This window comes from Nelusetta ayraudi, unplaced genomic scaffold, assembly GCF_046127955.1.
Source record: "Nelusetta ayraudi isolate G7.1 ecotype Tasmania unplaced genomic scaffold, CSIRO-AGI_Nayr_v1 ptg000109l, whole genome shotgun sequence".
Classification (NCBI taxonomy): Eukaryota; Metazoa; Chordata; class Actinopteri; order Tetraodontiformes; family Monacanthidae; genus Nelusetta; species Nelusetta ayraudi.
In genome coordinates this window covers 60,905-81,194 of record NW_027466159.1, presented here as the reverse complement: position 1 = coordinate 81,194, position 20,290 = coordinate 60,905, and the positions used below count along the sequence as shown (strand labels likewise).

General features: G+C 44.0%; 1 protein-coding gene and 2 long non-coding RNA genes across 3 annotated transcripts in view; all 3 read left to right on the top strand.

Moving 5' to 3' along the window:
* Positions 1 to 13,188, top strand: part of LOC142903373 (protocadherin Fat 4-like) — a 74,416-nt gene extending 61,228 nt beyond the window's left edge. Inside the window, exons 25-35 of the mRNA XM_076048951.1 lie at positions 8,286 to 8,359; positions 8,437 to 8,535; positions 8,710 to 8,882; positions 9,507 to 9,658; positions 10,193 to 10,497; positions 10,791 to 10,901; positions 11,385 to 11,576; positions 11,743 to 11,840; positions 11,918 to 12,073; positions 12,603 to 12,785; positions 13,065 to 13,188. Of these exons, the coding sequence (XP_075905066.1) occupies positions 8,286 to 8,359; positions 8,437 to 8,535; positions 8,710 to 8,882; positions 9,507 to 9,658; positions 10,193 to 10,497; positions 10,791 to 10,901; positions 11,385 to 11,576; positions 11,743 to 11,840; positions 11,918 to 12,073; positions 12,603 to 12,785; positions 13,065 to 13,080 (1,559 nt within the window). The 3' untranslated portion in view covers positions 13,081 to 13,188. The remainder of the gene's footprint in view (positions 1 to 8,285; positions 8,360 to 8,436; positions 8,536 to 8,709; positions 8,883 to 9,506; positions 9,659 to 10,192; positions 10,498 to 10,790; positions 10,902 to 11,384; positions 11,577 to 11,742; positions 11,841 to 11,917; positions 12,074 to 12,602; positions 12,786 to 13,064) is intronic.
* Positions 3,440 to 4,414, top strand: LOC142903249 (uncharacterized). Its single transcript, XR_012929215.1, has 3 exons — positions 3,440 to 3,517; positions 4,063 to 4,226; positions 4,367 to 4,414. It is a non-coding gene; the product is annotated as an uncharacterized LOC142903249 (long non-coding RNA).
* Positions 4,567 to 5,471, top strand: LOC142903331 (uncharacterized). The gene is made up of 3 exons (XR_012929224.1): positions 4,567 to 4,653; positions 5,010 to 5,096; positions 5,363 to 5,471. It is a non-coding gene; the product is annotated as an uncharacterized LOC142903331 (long non-coding RNA).
* Positions 13,189 to 20,290: the final 7,102 nt, after the last annotated feature.

Sequence of the window (20,290 nt, the reverse complement as noted above, 5' to 3'; positions counted from 1 at the left end):
CGGCTTAGTTAGTTTAAGTAACAGCTGACTGCTGAGTGTATTATTTCTGTTTGAATTTGTGTGTCACTGAAAACACAACTGTTTCACCACTGTTTATTTTTTATTTTCAAGGTTACATATTTTGCTGTATTGTCTTTATTTGCTTGTTTTTTCTATAATACAGTGTGTGTCATTTTTTTATACTTAAGTGTGTTGGTCTATCATTAAGGGGTTTTGCACAGTCATAACCTTTTTCATAACACATAAGAAATAAGTTAGTGAGAACTAACAGTTACTAGAACTTGGGAGCGTTGTCCTTTATTGTGAAAGGAAACACATTTGTGTTTTTCAGCACATAGGTTAGGGATAATTGGTGTGTGTGTGTGTGTGTGTGTGTGTGTGTGTGTGTGTGTGTGTGTGGAACGCAGATGTTTTGGTAGTAGCATCTCCCAGGATCTACGGAGTTCCTGCCTGAACGATTCTTCCTGCTGTAATTGACTCGGACGCGACCCTTAAAGCGGTGCGGCTCTCTCTCTCTCTCTCTCTCTCTCTCTCTCTCTCTCTCTCTCTCTCTCTCTCTCCCTCTCTCCCTCCATGCCGATCGACCCAAACTACCTTCACGATCGACCAGTAGATCGCGATCGACCTAATGGGCACCCCTGTTCTAGAATGTTCTTCATTCAAGAAAATAAAAGCTGCGGTTGGTCCAATGTTGTCTCTTTATTTCCACCACAGTCAAATTAAGCAAAGCTTCTTATACAGTATACTCATAAATATATAAGGATACATGAATACATGCATAAATAAACACATTGGAATGTATAAATACACATAGACAGAGATACACACAAACAAATAACAAATAAATTGCTAAAATATATACAGTATATATATATATATATCAATGGATTCACACACACACACACACCCTCTCTCTCTCTCTCTCTCTCTCTCCTTTTAACCCTTAGGTCAGCGTGAACACAATGCATGATGGGATGTATGTGTATATCACTTAGTATTTTGGATACCACTACAAAATGGCATAGCCCCTAAATAGCGTACAAAATAGTGGGTAGGGGGAGATTTTGGACACTTCTTCTTCTTCTTTGTTTCATCACAGCAGCCGTGTTATGGTGCCGCGACTCTACAGTAGAGTCACGGCTCTACTGCCACCTACTGACAACACCAGGGTGGGTTCGCCACCTGCTCTGTTTCCCAATGCTTCTGTGGAACGTTCAGAATCCATCATTATAGCAACCAGGTTGTGGTGCTGTTTCATCCCTCCAATTATGTTTCTCACTACACTCACTGTGGTTGGAGGCAGAAGGCAAGGCTATCAACCATCCATATTATGCTTACACCTTTTGCACAAGTTTAGTTGCCAGTCACACCCACAGAGGGACGTATGAGTGTATGACAACAAAATGACTTGTTATCCGTGTTGTGAGATGAACTACAGTTAGTAGCAACTCTTTCTCTGTGTGTGTGTGTGTGTGTGTGTGTGTGTGTGTGAGAGAGAGAGAGAGAGAGACCTTTGTTCAGCAGGTTGGAACCTGCTGCCTGAATCACTGCGGGTTTCGTAATCAAGCATCGCTGCACCACTGGCAGCAGCTGGTGAGCGTGTCAGGAGAGCCAAGTGGAGATCTGAGACCCACGTCGAGGAGTCGCGAGGTCTCACTTCTTATCCACCGTCGTGTTTCTTCCTCCGTCTCTTTTTTTGCCTCAGCCTAAAAGTCAGAACCCTGCTTAGACTCTCTAGCTGCTGATATCAGACATTGGCTCTTCATGCATGCAGAGTCCTCCACTGGTAGCAGGCAGAACTGACACCTGGGAGGACGCAGTGAGTGCCACTGCTCTGCAGCGCAATCAAGAGGTCACAGAGAGGTCAACCATGCCCTTGAGATTTTCCAAGCTCTCCAGTTTGGGCTTCAAATAGTCCAGGGTGATCCTGAAAGGTCAGCCAATGACGGGAGAAGCAGTGTGCAACACAAGCTGCAATAGTACCAAGCAAATTGACTGGCCAATCAGGGCTTTCCAGTTTCTTGGCCTGTCGTGGAAACGTTCTGGGCCCCCGTCATTCAACAGTGGCCGCGGAGTCCTGACTCACCAACTTCCTGTCCTGTTAGATCACGACTTTCAATCAACTCAGCTCATCTCACCTTTATCTATTAAGCACTTTAAATACAACCACACCTAAACCAAGGGCTGTACATAATAACATGAAGACATAAAACAAACAGTAAAACAATAAAACAATAACACAAATGCAGTCTCCAATGTTGGTCAAAAGCCAAGTCAGATAAATCTTGATTTGTTGTTTCAAGCAGGAAGGGCATGACCTCTCTCAGACACAATGGCTCCACCCACTGTCCAAAGACATGAACACCAGGCAGATCGACCTATGCAACTTTTAGGTGGGTCCGAGCGTTGGATGGTCGTTTGTCTCACCGTGTGGCCCTGCGGTGAACTGGCAACTCGTCAATGTACGACCCCGTCTGAGATAGGCTCCACATGCTGCTGCCCTGAAAACCCAGGTTAAGCGACGGTGGTACGGTGATACGTTGACATTGATGGTGTAAATACACTATCTGACCACTAAATGGCACTCGACCACACAAACAGGGCCTTGAAAAGTGAACCGAGGCTCAAGTCTTGCACACATATGAGGGTAATTTTAGAATAGAAATTAGGAGATTGAGCAACTTGACTGTGACGATGCCACACATTGAAACACGTCTGTTTGTTTGTTTGCTAATCTCAGCCATAGTTAGGAAATCATCTTCATCAAATTTTCATATCATGCCATAACTCTGGCAACGGCCGTCTGTCACCTGCCTCTGCCCTCTGTTGAGGTTGAGTTTGCTGTGACAGGGCTATTTCTGCTGTCACGTCCTGAGTCAATTTGAGCTGCATCCAGAAAACATCATATTTCCACATCATATTTTACAGCCCGCCATAAAACAGGACTCCTAAAATACAGTGAGCGCACAGGTGTGGTTCACAGTGTGTGCAGTCTGACCTGGAGGAGACGACGTTCCAGTCGACATGGGCTCTGCTGGTCTGATTCGGGCCGTTCTCCTGCCCCTAGTCGCCTCCCTATGTACCTGCGCTGCCGCGGAGACTCCTTTATGTGAGTAAACAGTGAACCCCGAGGTTGGATTGACCTTTGTGTGTGTGTTCAAACAAATTGAACACTGAATTTGAATTTCATTTTTTTGTAAAATCACGTCTTGTTCTGTCCATACACTGACTGACTGACTGCCTTGCCACTGCCATCTAAAGTGAATGATGATCACATGACAGCTGTGTTATTATGAATGTTATATTATTGTGATGTGACTGTGTCTTTTCATCAACAAAGCTAAAACACAGCGAACAGTGTGGCGTCACAGGTAAACACTGGTTTACCAGCTATGACAGCCACTGACCAAAACATTCTCTAACAGCAGCTTGTTTTTTGCTCCCCAAGATACTACAAAGATAGATTGCAATCTTAACACAGACGTAACTCTGCCCAGCGTGAATCAAAGCTATGAAGGTAGGTGTCAAAAGTCTGATGTGAAATTATGTAAAAGTTTAAAATGCACAACGAATGAAAGTTGATCAAGCAAAACACTGTCAAGCAGAACCCGATCATCACTGTCACTATTTATTTAGGTGTTCAAATTCAATTGTCAGCAAACCAATTGCCATTGCCAGTTGTCGTTCATTCATTGTTTATACATGTATTTATTTACTAATTTGTTTATTGAGGGTGCGGTCATAAAATATATAGAAAAGTTTTAATGGCTATGAAAAGGAGATATGTTCAGATTTCATTGGCAGACAAAATCCTTCTGTTTCATATTTGTATAAAAATCTAAGTATAAAAATTTAGTATAAAATGAGAAATGCTAGCCAATTGTATGAGGTTAGCGAGCAGTCACAAATGTTAGCTAGATTCAGGCATGATGGATAAGATATCTGTGGCAGATTGTGGCTAGCAGTGATACACCAGTATCTTGTCAATGTAGGAGTTTATGCCACTAGAATTTGTTGTTGTTGATGTGTTCTGTTGTAAAATCAGATGCTGTGTTGTTGCAGGAGTTTTGGAACTGGTGACAGGGATCCCAGCAGGAACCACTTTGGTGCTGGACTCAAAGATGTTCCCAGAAAACCTTGATTACATAGAGTTGATCCAAATACCTGGAGAAACAAGTGTAATAATTCAAACCAAGAAGCCGCTGGATGTTGAAACGTTCTATGAGGTGAGTTTCCAAACAAACGCCTATGTTCAGAATTCAGAGTTCAAAAGCCAAGCAGCCGTGTCAGAGCGACAGCCATGTTGTGTCTCCATAGAAGGTTTTTCTACAGACCATTCATTTATTTTTGTTTTTGTGTTTTTCAGACTAGTAGAAGAATGTACTACCACTATCATTGTGAGGGCACAACGGGGGTGAGTAAAGTGTTTAAAAAGAAAATGATTTGTTACAGAAAACAGACAAAAATGACGAATTCTGGGATTTCAGTCAGGGTTTTAAAGTTGAAACCTTATGTTTCTTTCACATAAAGAATATTCAAAAAAATTGTTGTTTTTTTTCAACACAGAAATTGCAAATTAGGGACGTTCCTGTCATAGACATCAATGAAAGTCCAGAGTTCCCACAGGACATCTATAATACTACCATCTCTGAGGTAGGTCCTTCGAAGATAATAAGAATTTTCAATACGGAAATCAGAAAAAGTTATCACTATATCAAGGGAGGCAACTGTCACATTTACCAACTCACATTACTTTACAAGTTATGTGAGGGAAAGGGAAATAATCCCAGCGAAGGCCAAACATTAATTAACTTCTGCTCACAAAGCACTAAATCACATTCAGATATGTGTCATGGTGCATAAAAAAAATGAAGGAAAACTTTGTGCATCCACTATAGCCTCACAGACTACTGAGAGAATTATCCCTCTAAATTGTTCTCTGTAATAAACGGTTGACACAGGCTTCATGTCTCGTGGCTTCTAATCATCCTGCTCTTCTTTTGTTTCAGGCAACAGAGGTGAACAGCTGGGTTTTAAAAATCACAGCTGAGGACAAGGACATCTTCCCAGAATTCAACACAGTGACATATTCAATTGTAATTACATTCATGCTTGTACAGTAAAGCAGTGTAGTTCATATCTGTAATGACACATTATATAACTTGTGGCCACAGAGGAGATAAATCTGCCAGGTCCAATAATGCTAAAGTTTCGGGCTATGTTTGAGCTGAGCCGTAATGATGACAACAGTCTCACACAGTCTCACAAGTCAAGATATTTAGTAAAACTTCACCTCCACCTCCAGCTTAACATCTTAGTTGAACAATAAAGTAAAACAATAACATTAACTTTCTCCATTAAGGTTTCGCCGTCAGACGTCTTTGTGATAAACAGCACCGGGGATATTTTTCTGAATACCAGCTTGAACTTCAATGTTGCGCCCAAGTACAACCTCACCGTGATGGCCCAGGCAAGTTATGCCCTCCAGACACATTTTGTTTTTTGATGGCTCCTAATAAAATGGACCTTTGCTATCATTTATGACAGGACGGAGGTGGGTTGAACAACACAGCCACTGTGTTGATTCATGTGGAGGACACTGACAACCTCGATCCTTATTTCAGCCACGACACATACCAGGCTTTTATTGCAGAGAATGAGGTGAGTCCAAAAACCAGCTTCTGGTAAAAGCCTGCTGACTTTTTATTGTTGGTTGGCTGAAGACATTTTTAAATGGACAAAAATGACATCTAGAGCAAATCTGGTTATCTGAAAATGTAATGCTTAAATTTTTTGTTATATTTAACACTTGTGCACAAATTATTTCAGGAGGGGGTTTTCAAAACCATCCTTCCAGAGGCCATAAAGGCACAGGATGGAGACAGTGGGATAAACATGGCCGTAACGTACAGCATCAGCAGTGGTAAGCAAACAAAATTTATAAAATCTGGCTTGGACCATGACGGGAAAATCTGGTATGAATCCAAAACAAACCCTCGGACATGGTTTTTGTTTAGTGCTTCCAAAGGAGTACGAAGAACACTTCAACATCCACACCAACTCTGGAGTTATATCAGTTGAGACGTCCTTCGACAGAGAGCTGATGAGCAGCAACATCGTCAACATCAGTATCAAGGTACTGACATGAACAGAAAAACTGGTCAGATGTGATATTGGAAGGCAGCCCGACAGTGAACCCAGAAGATCCCTAAAGACAATCAGGACAATTAGGAACGAGACAGAAATAAAATCATTTGGATCGGATCAAATTCAAATAATTTTCTACCATATGTCCTACCTGCAGGCGGCCCAGACAGACGATGCAGGGAAGACTGCTGACGCTGTGGTCCAGGTCACTGTCGAGGATGTGAACGATTCGCCCCCAGTTTTGGACCAGGACTCTTATTCTGCCACACTCCTGGAAAACTCCCCAAACAACAGCATCGTGTTCAAAGCCACTGTCACTGACGCAGATGAGGTACTTTCAATTTTAAATTGCTCCAAAAACCAAAAGAGTGGAACTGTTTTCTTACATTCTCTTTTGTCCCAGGGAGGATTTGTGGGAACACTGAAGATCAGTCCAGAATCCACTCCTTTCACCATCGATGATGACGGGACAGTTAGAGTGAAGAACTCTGCAGCTCTAGACAGAGAGACCAATGCTACCATTACCTTTAAGGTAGTCCAAATGTCAGGTTAACTGTGGTGCAAAAGATACAAATGGGCCCATAAATAGAGACATGCATGTTTTTCTATTTGAATTTATAATGTGCTTATAATGTCCTTTTGTTTTTCTTCCTTTTAAGATTGAAGCAATAGATACAGATCCAGCTCGGAATGATGTCGCGACAGTCCTAGTTACTCTTGAGGATGAAAATGACAACAGTCCTGTTTTTAACCCGACGTCTATGGAAGAAGCAGTCTCAGAGGATAAGGAGGCAGGATTCAGTGTTACTACTGTTTCAGCTACAGACAGAGACAGCGGTGCAAACGGGGAGATCAGATACTCACTGACTGGAGGAGAGGGCAGGTTTGCTGTCCATCCTGAGTCTGGGCTGGTGACACTGGCTGCTGGCCTGGACAGAGAAGTCAAGGCAGAGTACCAGCTTCAGGTGGTGGCTGAAGATCAGGGTTGTCCAGCCAACACAGCAACTGCCTCCCTGCTGATCAATGTGACTGATGTAAATGATAACGCCCCTGAATTCTTACAGGCAGTGTACCAGGTCCTGGTCCCAGAGAATCAATCAATTGATACAAGCTTGCTCACACTGTCAGCTAAAGACCTGGATGAAGGAGTAAATGCAGAAGTATCTTACAAAATTATCGACCAGAGTCCCTCATTGGCTCCTCCTGTGTTTAAGTTGAATGCCACCTCGGGCGCTCTGCAACTGGCCCGGCCTCTACCTGACTACAGTGAGGTGAAGGAGTACACACTAGAGGTTCAGGCTTCAGATGGAGGAACACCCACTCTGGTTGGGAAGACCTCAGTGGTGGTGAAGGTGACAGATGTGAACAACAACCCGCCTGAGTTCGACAAGGGAAGCTACGATGTGAACGTCACTGAGAATCTGGCTAGTGGTGGGTCCATCCTGACCGTGAAGGTCACAGACAAAGATGAGGTGAGTCAAAACTCTGTTGGTCTCCAAGATCATTTCTTCAGTTGATATTGGAAGAAAAAAACTTGTCAACTCTAAATCATTAGCATTTGATCAAGTTTCGTTTGACTGTTATTGTACTTCTTTTTAAGGATGTCCAAAAGAACTGCAATGTTTTTTTTTTATACTATACGCTTGTTACCTTTTCCTCATGTCTTTTGTCTTTTTGTCTCTCTCTTTTGCTTCTTTAGGGTGGATTTTGTCATGGCCACTTCCTGTTCACTAGCGATACCTTTTACGTCAACAATCAGGGCGTGGTTTCACTGAAGAAAGACGTCACTTTGGACAGAGAGACAAAAGACAGCTACACATTACAGGTCACAAGTAAAACGTCAGCTATATCTCTTCCGAGCATTTGAATACCTTCTGAGCCCTAGCTTCCGAAGTGGTAAACGCAATTCTTGGGTAGTGACAAAAAAAAAAAATTAACGAGTTGAACCTTTTTTGTCCAGGTGGTCGCGGTGGATCAGCCGTCAGGTGGTCTAAGTGCAACTGCCGTGATCAACATCTCCATCCTGGACTACAATGACAATGCACCACAATTCCCCACCATTCCAGAACAGTTTGAGGTCAAAGAGGGCAACTACTCAGAGGAGACGCCAGCAGAAATCATCAACATGAAGCCCACAGACCCTGACATTGGTCCCAATGGAGAGGTCACCATTGCCATCTTCCCCCCACACCCACTCTTCAGGTTCAGAGAGGTGTGGCTTGAAACACATTAGAAGGACTTCTGTCTTTCAGCCCTATCAGCTCTCTGACACCTCAACTTGTGTTTTAGGATGGGATGTTGATGGCTATTGGCTCCTTGGACCGAGAGAGCAGAGACACTTACGAGCTGGTAGTCACAGCATCAGACAACGGAAACCCACAGAGACAGGTGAGAGGCCTTGTGGTTATGTGTCTGCCCTGAAACTGAAAGGCTGTAGGCTCAATCCCCCCAATGGCCATGCCAAAGACTGTAAGAAATGAGAGCCACTGCCTCCCTCATGGGCACTCAGGGGAGAAAAACTTGTTTTCATAGCCTTGAACTGTTTTTTGCCTTGTGATCCAGAACATCACCACTGTCAGAGTGAACATAACTGACATCAACGACAATAAACCAGAGTTCAGCTCCAGCAGCTACATCCATCACATCCTGCTGAAAGATGCGCTTCCAGGGACGGTGGTGCTGACACTGGAGGCGACTGACAAGGATTCAGGGAGCAACTCACTCATCACCTTCAGGTCTTTGCTCATGATAAAGACATTTTTTATAAATTGTGTGTGATGGTCGATGGATCAGAAAGATCTTAATTTACTGTCATAAATGTTTGATAGCTTTTACAACTGTGACTTATCACTGGGAATGTTACCTTACTGTGACAAACAAAGATGTCGGGGGTTTATCTCAGCACCGCCCTCATCTAAGATCAGGGTTTCTTATCAGTGTATCATTTTATGACACTTATATTTCAGAGTTTTACATTGTTATGCTTAATTCAATGAATCCTGGCAGCTATTTACAACCTATCATCAGGCCAAGGTTGATGTTTCACCACTGCTGGCAAGCAAGCTTATCAAAGCGCCATTTCCCTCAGCACTTGTTCAAGCCAAACGAAATCAATGCAGCTATAAAAGGCAGGAACAAGCTGTCTTGCCTTTTAGCTCATACCCTCAGTCACAGCATGTACCACGAGATGTTAGCTGACTGTGTTAAACACTGGCTAGTGATAACAGCCACATTACGAGCAGTTGTTAGCTCACTGAGGATGTCACAGTAGTTGTAGCAGTGGGTGGCAAGTACTGGGTAATAAAATCAGAGGGGAGTGCACAGCCCAGTTTCTAAATTCTCTTAACTCTCACCTGCAGTTTCCTAAAAGAAGGTTCTCCGTACTTGAGCTTGGACAACACAAGTGGAGCCATCACGCTGACACATAATGTTGCTAATGTGACAGAGGACACCGTATTGCAGCTGACCGCCGTCGCTCAAGATCATGGCGAGCCTCCTCTCAACACCACAGGTTAGTCAGGTCTCAGCAGGCGAGATACAGTTTTTTATTTGGAGACCAAATGCCTTTACACATCAGGCACTTTCACAGCATATGATCCGAGCGCTGTCGTCTGATTGGCTGATGCTTTCGCAACATTGCATATTCGATGAATGTAATCAAGCAGATCAAATCTAATAAAAACTGGTTCACTTAGTCTCAATGGAAAATTTGCAGTTTGTAGTAAGTATGTAAGCAGTAATATAAAAAATGCAACTCAAAAATAACCAATAAAATAACTCCCTAATTAAAATTTGTATGTAATGCAGGAACATGAAGCACTGATGGTGAAGAAAACAATAAAGGGTTAAAGTCCACACATTACAAAAATGTTGTCATCTACAATTATTTCTATTCCAAAATGTTGCAACAAGCCTGTGTTACAAGATTCAAAGTACATCCTCTAAATGTTGTTGTGATTTTCAAGATGGATGTGCATGAATGTCAGCCACCCAGTGGTTTTTACGGGGTGTGTCGTCTGGTTAAACTGCCCATTTTCCCCTTCAGTCCCTGTTGCCATCATCCTGACGGTGACCATTCCGGAGGGCGTGGGTTTTCTCAGCTCCTTCTACAACTTCAGTGTGTCTGAAAATGAACCAAATGGAACCATCCTGGGTGAAGTCCAGGCCTCCTCAGGAAGTGACCTTTTCAGCGTCTCGTACAGTCTGAGAAACCACAATGACCTGTTCTCTGTGGACGCCAACGGGACTATTCACACAAGGGTGCCTCTGGACAAAGAGCTGAAGGAGTGGTACATCCTGGAAGTGAAGGCAGAGGACACACGGACGCCACCAACGTCTGCTGTTGCCATAGTAAGACCCGGTCCGGTTAAAAAGAGGAACTTCAGTAGCATCATCAGGCTACAGATCTTTCACAATCAGCTGCTTTTAGTTTTGGTCCCAGCCCTCAAATCCTTGTCCTTACATTTCGACCTGCTGGTCAAGATTTCAACAACATTTACTGCTCCAAGACACCAGGGGGGCATTCAGCTTGATTTTACTTCTTTTTCTGGAGGCTTAACCCTTTTAAACTGTAAATGTTTTAACCAACTAGTGATGCTGGACTCTTAAACATGTGCCTGTTGATCTGGTTTTCTCTCTCCTAGGCAACAGTTTGGGTTCGCAACGTGAACGAGCCTCCACAGTTTCACACCAACCAGTCCCATGTCTCTGTGTTCAGCATCGCCCCCTATAAAACCCCTGTCATCATTGTCACGGTAAACGCACTCAGCTATTATCATCTTACAGTTGTTGGGAAATATTTCCTTGGGGAATATATATATCCTTTATAAAAAATATAAAGTCAGAAAGAGGCAGCGAAACGCCCGGAAAAGGTTAGTCTTGAACAGGAGTGGCTGTTTTGTTATTTCGGAAGAGCGCCACGTACAAGTCAAGGGTCAAGCCGTAAAAGAAGTTACATCATGAGAGAACATGATTTGGTGCTGATGTTATCAGAGCGCTCATTCAAAGTTTCCACAAAAGTTTCATCAACTCAGTTTATGACTGATAACACTACAGATCGAATCATCCAATACAACCTGATAGTCTGCTGAATAAAACTATGAATCATAACTTTAAACAGAAGTCTTTTAGATCGCTGTGATTGTGTAGAGTGAGTCTACTGCAGAGTGAACGTCAGTCTTGCAGGAAACAAATCCAAACCCCAACACAGGGTCAACTGTCGCTGTTTGACTTTCCAGGCTACCGATCCTGACGTGGGTGACAGCGGCAGGCTGAACTACAGCATCGTAAACAACACTCAGCACTTTGAAGTAGAGCCTTCCTCAGGTCTGGTCCGCGTGGTGTCAGTGGTGGATCTGGCTGGAAGCAATGCTACACTGAAGGTTAAGGTGTCCGACCCCAGTGGGCTTGAGGCTACAACTACAGTGGAGGTCAGTGTTAAAAGGAGCCGATGATGGTCTGGTATAAATTGTCTTTTGAGCTGAGGAATCATCGTGTTTCTGTGTTCCCAAACCAAAAACGCAAAATCCAAAACATTCTGATTCCTGAGCTTCCTCCTGAGAGACATTTTACAACAATATATCATGCTGCCGCCAGGTGGCGGTAAGTGGAGCTGCAAGCAAGACTGACGTGGTGGTCATCAGCATCGAGATGGCTGCCAACATATTCAATGTGAAGATCAGAGAGGTGGAAAGGTGAAGTTCTCTCTGGTACTCAGACCTTTCTTCAAACATGTTTGGCTCCTGTTCACTCTCTGATTCTGGTGGTTCAGTGCCTTGAGTTCAGTTCTGGGTTGGACTATCCACATCCTGGACGTGCAGAGTGAAGGAGCTGTGGGCTCCAGATCCCTCAGGGCCACCAGCAGGACGCTGGTCAGCTTTGTCAGTTTGGACAAAGACCAGGTGGTCCCATCACAGCACGTTATCGAGTAAGTCTGGACTGAACTGGAGGAGGCTAAGTGGAATTTCCAAACACTTCTAGAACCGACGTTATGAATTTCTCAAAATCAACTTCAATTTTAATGTATTTATTTTTCAAGAGGACAGTGTACAGTGTACAGTGTACAGCACCCCGTTTTGCAGGGATGTGATTGTACCCAATTTCATCCAGGGGCTGGAAAGCAGCGTTGTTGTTTTTTGTTGTTGTTTTTTGTTGTTGTTTTTTGTTGTTGTTTTTTTTTCTTTTTTTTCTTTTCTGTTTGCTTGGTTGTTACGAAGTGCTGAGGGCTAATTGGTGTGAAAATAATTGAGACGATTGAGTTGAGTTTCAAAAGTTTTCAGACGTCCTGTCAATAAACCTGATGATAATCTTTATCTATGTATAGCGATACGCTCACGCACACACACACACACACACACACACACACACACACACACACACACACACACACACACTCAAATACACATTTTGAAAGGCTGCAGTATCAGACAGTCAACTTGAACCTCATATTCCAACAGGCAGTTGAAGAACCAGTTGTCAGCTTTGCAGTGGAAGCTCAATGAAGTGTTTGGAGAAGATGTTGACATTCAAGTGGTGGACCCCATCCAAGACTGCGGAGATCAGATTCTGTTCATCGCCGTGGTGGTCATGTTGATTCTCTGCGTGCTGCTGCTGATCGTGGCTGTGGTACTGCTCATCTGGTAAGACTCCTTAGTGGCGCCACCCAGTGGAATCAGGGGGAGAGGAGCTGGCTGGTTCTGCTCATTCAAAAAAAAAAAATCTAACTAGTTACTGCTGCCCCCAACTGGACAAAACGAATAATGAAGGATGGCTTTTCTCAGTGATACTGCACTTTCAGCAAGAGCGTTTTGTTTTTTGTTTTTTAAAGAAGAAAGTTATTGTACCTAACGTGTGTGTGTGTTTGTGTGTGTGTGTGTGTGTGTGTGTGTGTGTGTGTGTGTGTGTGTGTGTGTGTTCAGTCTCTTCAGGAAGTAGACGCGCTCTACTCAACCACAAAAGAACACGTCTTTCTGAGGGCCGACCGCAGGAAGTCAGCAAAGTGCCACCATCAGTGCAACCGAAAAAGACATTTTCATGGACTTAAGGCAAAAAAAAAAAAAAAAACAGAAGAAGAAGCAGCAGCAGCGAAGACAAACAACAAATAAAAAGTGCAGCTGGTCTGAAATCGTGGCTTTATTTCCACCACAGTCAAATAAAGCACCGCTTCTTATATACATATCTGTGTGTGTGTGTGTGTACATTTATATATATATATAGATATATATAGATAGATAGATAGATAGATAGATACATACATACATAGATACATAGATACATACAAATATGTGTGTGTTTGTATTTTTTCATGCTTTTTTCATATTATCATATACACCTTCAGGCAATGACTAGAGAGGATTCTTTACACAATCAAGTTTCACATGGTTCTCTTCATTTACAGGTAAACTTTTCTCTTTTTTTCTGATTTTTTCTCATCTGGTAAAGACGCCTAAGGAGCCTGCTGGTTGTGCAAGACCACAAGCTAATTCCAAAAAATCTAATTAGTTCCTACTGCCCCCAAGTGGACAGAGCAAATAATGAAGGATGGCTTTTCTCAGTTACGCTGCACTTCAGCAACAGCCTTGTGTGTGTGTGTGTGTGTGTGTGTGTGTGTGTGTGTGTGTGTGTGTGTGCTCTCTTCACTAACAAAAAACAATAACGACAAACACGTCTTTCTGAGGGCCGACCGCAGGAAGTAAGCACAGCACCACCATCAGTACAACCAGACATTTTCATGGCCATTAACACCCTCAACCAGACATGTACAGTCAGCATGTTGATCTATTTCAAATAATTTAATGTCCCACATTGGACAAAGCCCCTTCATTCAAGAAAATAAAAGCTGCAGCTGGTCCGACATCGTGGCTTGATTTCCACCACAGTCAGGCAATGACTGGAGAGGATTCTTTACAGAATCAAGTTTCCCGTGGTTCTCTTCATTTACAGGTAAACTTTTCTGTTTCTGGATATTGAAACCACAGAAAACGTCAAGGCAACTTTTTATTCTTCTTGCCTCGTTCATAAAGTGCAAAACTGGCACAGAGGACACACATCTTTATACACAGTAAAAATGCAATAAAATAAAATTACAGAGGAGACGAGAGTTGTGTAAACCTTTTCCCTCTTACAGCAAATAAAAACCCAAACGAGTCAAGTTCTGTTAAAAACATAAAAACAAAGAACAGTTTCATCTGACAAGAAATCTGCTGTTAGCGTCTACAACGTCTGTCCTCCCTCGGGATTGGACAAAGGAGTCGGCTGTGCGTAGATTCTATTACTTGTTTATGTCAACTTGAGTGAGACAACACGACTGCAGCAATGGAAGAAAAAAACAAAAACAACTGGACTTCAGCTGAAGGCAACAAACAGCAGCGCACAAACGGCAGAAGAAGAAGAAGGGAACTGAAAACAAACAGGAAGAGGCGTGTCTTCTGAGTAGGTTCTCCAACAAATGGAAAAAAAGAAAAGAAAAGACAAAGTGGGAGAAAAAAAAAATAAAGTTCTCAAGATCTCTGCAGCATGTCCAGCATGTCGGTGGGCGGGAGCGCCTGTGAGGAGGGGGCGTGGCGCAGAGCGTCCCGGCCGCAACGTCGCCACCACGGTCATCATTGCTGCTCACCCTCCCTCTCTTGACCGGCGTCGCTCCTTCATCCTCCACTGGAACACACACACACACACACACACATATTGGCACATCTTAATATGTGCCATTTCTCAGAATGCATCACAATTCTGTTGGCGACATCAGCATGTTTAGGTTGACTTCCTGGTTGCATACAGTCAGGTCCATAAATATTGGGACATCAACACAATTCTCATCTTTTTTGGCTCTAAACACCACCACAGTGGATCTGAAATGAACCAAACAAGATGTGCTCTAATTTTCAGCTTTAATTTGAGGGTATTTACATCCAACTCAGGTGAACGGTGCAGGAATTACAGTTTGTATGTGTGCATCCCACTTTTTAAGGGGCAAAAAATAATGGGACAAATTAACAATCATAAATGAAGTGAATTCTGAAGTGTGTTCAGAATTCATTGTGTGTGTGTGTGTGTGTGTGTGTGTGTGTGTGTGTGCATACAGCGTTGAGCAGGCCGCTGGTCTTGTTGAACTACAGCCAGTGTGCCGCCAGCTCAGGCTGCAGGCTGCTCTGTTCGTTCAGCAGGTTGGTCACCAGAACACCAATCAGGTTGGAGCAGCTGGAAGTGGACAGCACCTGGACCTACACACACACACACACACACACACAGGTCAACTGACTTACTTAACCAAGGTATTGCATCGTCCGTGTCTTTGAGACAATGTCTGCGATGGGATGGGAGGGTCATGTGATCGTCCACCTTGTGAAGGAAGCAGGTGAGGATGAGTAGGCCACGTTGCTGTTGAGGAAGGTGCGCTAGTCCATCAGGATGCACTTGATGTAACAGGTCACCGATCACGGGACATGCAGTGGCGTCATGGTACATCATGTGCAGCGTGTGTAAATATTTCATTGAGCTATATAAATTCCAGCAGAGGCAGTGCTATGCCCTGATAAGGTTAAAGGTCAACGACAGGAGTGTTTATTTTGTTGTTTTGGAAGAGCGGGAGCTGCAAGTCAAGGTTAGCCTAACAAAAGCCATCCAAACACACAAGTTGGCTGGAGCATGTGTGTGTTTTTGTGTGTGTGTGTATGTGTGTGTGTGTGTGAATATTTTAGCGCGGATGCTTTTTTTTTTTTTTTTTTTTTTTCTTTTTATTCTTTTTTTATGCCTGGCCCAGTCTGTCCGAGTTACGCTGGGGGCGCGTAAACAATGCGCTGGTCGGAACACGTGTACACCAAACGCCAGCTGACATGGATGCCGTTGCATGGCGTTGTTGCACCCTCTGTTGGTCATTCCAGGTAGTTCATGACAGACCTGCGTGTCAACTTGCCTACTATGCATGTTTATTTTGAATAATAAACAGAAACCCTTCCTCAAGGACTTACTTCTGGTCATTATTTATGTTGCACACACATATTTTGAATGCCTCCGGCAGACTTCAAATGAGCCATTTTAATCACGATTAATCGCGATGAACTCCTGGATTGGAGTGTGATTAATCGCAATTAAAAAAATTAATCGATGCCCAGCATTGATATACATATACAGTATATATATATATGTGTTTACATGTATACACATACACATACATTTTCTAAAGCTGCAGGATCAGTCAAGTGGAACTTCCATATACCATCAGGCACTTGAAGACCCAGTTGCCAGCTTTGCAGTGGAGACAGTGGCGTTCAGGCTGTGGTCATCGCCCTGGTGGTCGTGCTGGTTCTCTGATCGTGCCTGTGGCACTACTCATCTGGTAAAGACGCCTAAGGAGCCTGCTGGTTGTGCAAGACCACAAGCTAATTCCAAAAAATCTAATTAGTTCCTACTGCCCCCAAGTGGACAGAGCAAATAATGAAGGATGGCTTTTCTCAGTTACGCTGCACTTCAGCAACAGCCTTGTGTGTGTGTGTGTGTGTGTGTGTGTGTGTGTGTGTGTGTGTGTGTGCTCTCTTCACTAACAAAAAACAATAACGACAAACACGTCTTTCTGAGGGCCGACCGCAGGAAGTAAGCACAGCACCACCATCAGTACAACCAGACATTTTCATGGCCATTAACACCCTCAACCAGACATGTACAGTCAGCATGTTGATCTATTTCAAATAATTTAATGTCCCACATTGGACAAAGCCCCTTCATTCAAGAAAATAAAAGCTGCAGCTGGTCCGACATCGTGGCTTGATTTCCACCACAGTCAGGCAATGACTGGAGAGGATTCTTTACAGAATCAAGTTTCCCGTGGTTCTCTTCATTTACAGGTAAACTTTTCTGTTTCTGGATATTGAAACCACAGAAAACATCAAGGCAACTTTTTTTTTCTTGCCTCGCTCATAAAGTACAAAACTGGCACAGAGGATGAAGAAGGGAATAATAATAATAATAAACTTTTATTTGTACAGCGCTAAATCACAACCAAAGGCGTCTCAAAGCGCTTTATACAATCAGAGAGAACCAACTGGGCCCCCGGAGCAAGCAAGATGCGACAGTGGCTGGGAAAAACTCCCCTGTGGGAAGAAACCTAGGGCAGAACCAGACTCCAGAGGGCCATCATCTGCCTATGAGTAGTTGGGGTGAAGTAGAAAGATAGAGGAGAGACAGAGAAAGAGAGAAAGGAGCAGAGTGAGCCAGGGTGGCAGACAGGACAGAGTGAAAAACAGATACACCAACCAGGCAAGACGGATATAAACACAAAGAATAGGAAATAATTCAAGGCTGCTGTCCATGTGGAATGTAAGTGTAAGTGTCCATGCTTTGGAAGGCAAGAGCCTAGCTCGATGGACAATCTGCCGATAGGACTAGTCCAGGTCTTAAGCGTGGTGGTGGGATGAAGCGATGACACCAAGACCCCCAGGACAGCACAATCCAGCTCCTGGCGCAGTGGTCATCACCTGCTGGGGACACAGAGACTGCGGCAGCATCATGCATATCGAGCATACTGTACAAAGCATAATGAGAGCTTGGACAGAGTGGATAGAGTAAAAGATTGGATAGAGTAAAAGATTGATTGGGTGAGGAGAGTGATAAAGGCTCCGCCTGCACAGAGCAACGATCCCTGTAACGGGAGCGAAAGATCTCCCTCCACGGCGTAAGCCTACAGCAGCTTAACTGACAGTGGATGGAGTCTAACTATAAGCTTTAAGAAAAAGGAAAGTCTTAAGTCTACTCCTAAATAAACTAACTGTGTCTGCCCCCCTCACCGAGGCTGGAAGATGGTTCCAAAATAGAGGTGCCAGGAAACTGAAACACCTACCTCCTGATCTAACTCTAGAAATTTTTGGGATAACTAAAAGACCTGAATCCTCAGAGCGAAGGGCTCTTGGAGGATGATAAAGTTCAATGGGTTCCCTAATATAAGAAGGAGCCTGAATATAAGGAGGGAACTGAAAACAAACAGGAGGAGGCGTGTCCTCTGAGCAGGTTCCCAACAAAGAAAAGAAAAGAAAAAGTGGGAGAAAAAAATGAAATAAAATAAAGTTCTCAAGATCTCTTAGCGGCTGTGATTTGATGATGTCACGATCAGGGCGGGCCTTTGACGGACAGTTTGCTGACGATGGCGATGGCGGCCTCCGCCTTCCAGTGCAGCATGTCCAGCATGTTGGGGGGCAGGAGCGCCTGCGAGAATGGGGCGTGGCCGCCACAGCCCTCCGGCCCCTCCCCCATCAAGCCCAGGGCTGATGGGAAGATGGCGTCGATTGAGAGGGGCGGGGCCGACCGGACAGTTCTTTGGCCCCGCCTCCTCCTCCTCCTCCTTTGTCTGCTGGGCGGAGGAGGAGATGTAGCCGGCATGCAGAGCATCGCCACCTGCATCACGGTCGTCATGGCTGCTCACCCTCTGCCTCTTGACCAGCGTCGCTCCTTCATCCTCCACTGGAACACACACACACACACACACACACACAAACACGCATGTTAGCACGTTAGCACATTTCCCAGAAAGAATCACAATTCTGTTGATATACATAGAGAGAGAGAGGGAGAGAGAGAGAGAGAGAGAGAACTGCACACCGGACTGGCAATATGGCTGCGTGCCGATTTCTCCTAGTGGCCACTCAAGGTACTGCTGTAAAAATCCCATGGGCCCAAAACGCATTTTTTTCGATAGACCGCAAAACAAAAATAAACGCCTTTAAAACAGCTGACAGGACAACTGTGACCTGAAACGCGATTTGTATCAAATCTTTCTAGATATTATGGTCATGGTTATGGTCTTTCGGTCGTTTCAAAAATGATAAAGGCCAGAAAATCACCAGAAAAGTTTATTCCCAGCGTGACGTCACCACGTCGTACGTGCTGTCTTAGTTTGTTCTGAATGTCCTGACGTCCTGACTGATTGTCCTGATGTGTTTGAAAGTGAAGTTCTCCAGAATCGTTCTGATTGGCTGTTGGAGCCAAAATATCTTTTCTTTTCTTATTTCTGATTCACTGCTGTTGTTATTCACTGTCTTAGTTATGGACCAAATAATAACCGATTGATTGTTTATTTGTATTTTGGTTATCAACGATTTGCGCTAAGGGGCACGCCTCCTCATCACCGTAGGCAGGTGACTGCAGCACCTGCACTATATTAGTGCGGTTAACGGGGCTGCTGGGTCTCTTGAGTGGAATGCAGCTTTAGACCGCTGTCAAGCCTTTGTTGGATTATTATGGATTGGATTTCTGGATTATGTTTTGGCGATGTCATGGAAGCAACCCGTGCCGTGTTGTTCACTGTCGCGGTAAAACTGTTTTGATTTTTTACGTTGGAAATAAACAAACCAAGTATTGGATTGTCACATCCTCCAGAGTTTTTTGTACAGCCATGCTTGGACGCGTCAAACTGAAGATTCCTCCCAGAGCATAGCCCGGTATTTTATTGGAAAAATATTGCGCTTTCATTGGCCAAATGGATCATGTGAGTTACAGAGGCATGATGTGAAGCGACAGTGCTCTGCACGCTCTGTGGGCCCATTAATGCAGAAGTCAAAAACCTTTTTGCCGTATGCGCTGGGTGAGCAACTTGATTGAAATGAATGGGCCGCCATCTTGGACTCTGGGGGGCAGGTTCCCCTCGAGTTCTCTTACCGGTAAGCTAGCAAGAAGCGGATGTAGGAGTTCAGACACTGTTTCCTCCACAATAGCAGGCAGTAGGACCGTAGTTCTGGATTAATCCATTTGGTTATTGGCTGGTGCGACTATTTAAGGAGGAGGACCACAGCACATCTTTCTCTTTTTGTTCTTGTCCTCTCTCTCGTCCGGAGGCCATGTGCAGCAGCAACAGCAGAACTTGTGTTCGTCATAGTGCTCCGTGTTACGTTTGTTCTTATTCTGGTGATGTCCTGAGTTCTTCTTTTAGAAAGTCCACTGGCCTGTAGGGGCGGGGAGCCATTTCTGTCGAAACCTTATTTCTCCGGTGTTTAGCTGAATAGGTTAGTTTGGCTGTCATTTATTTTGTTTTCTTTCAATAGATGATGTCTTCAAAAGAGCCATTTTGTTTATTGTTTTGGCCTTGCCCTCCCCGACAGCCTATGCAAAGATGGTGACTGAGAATAAAATCCATCTTGTGGACTAACACACATGGTCTTCC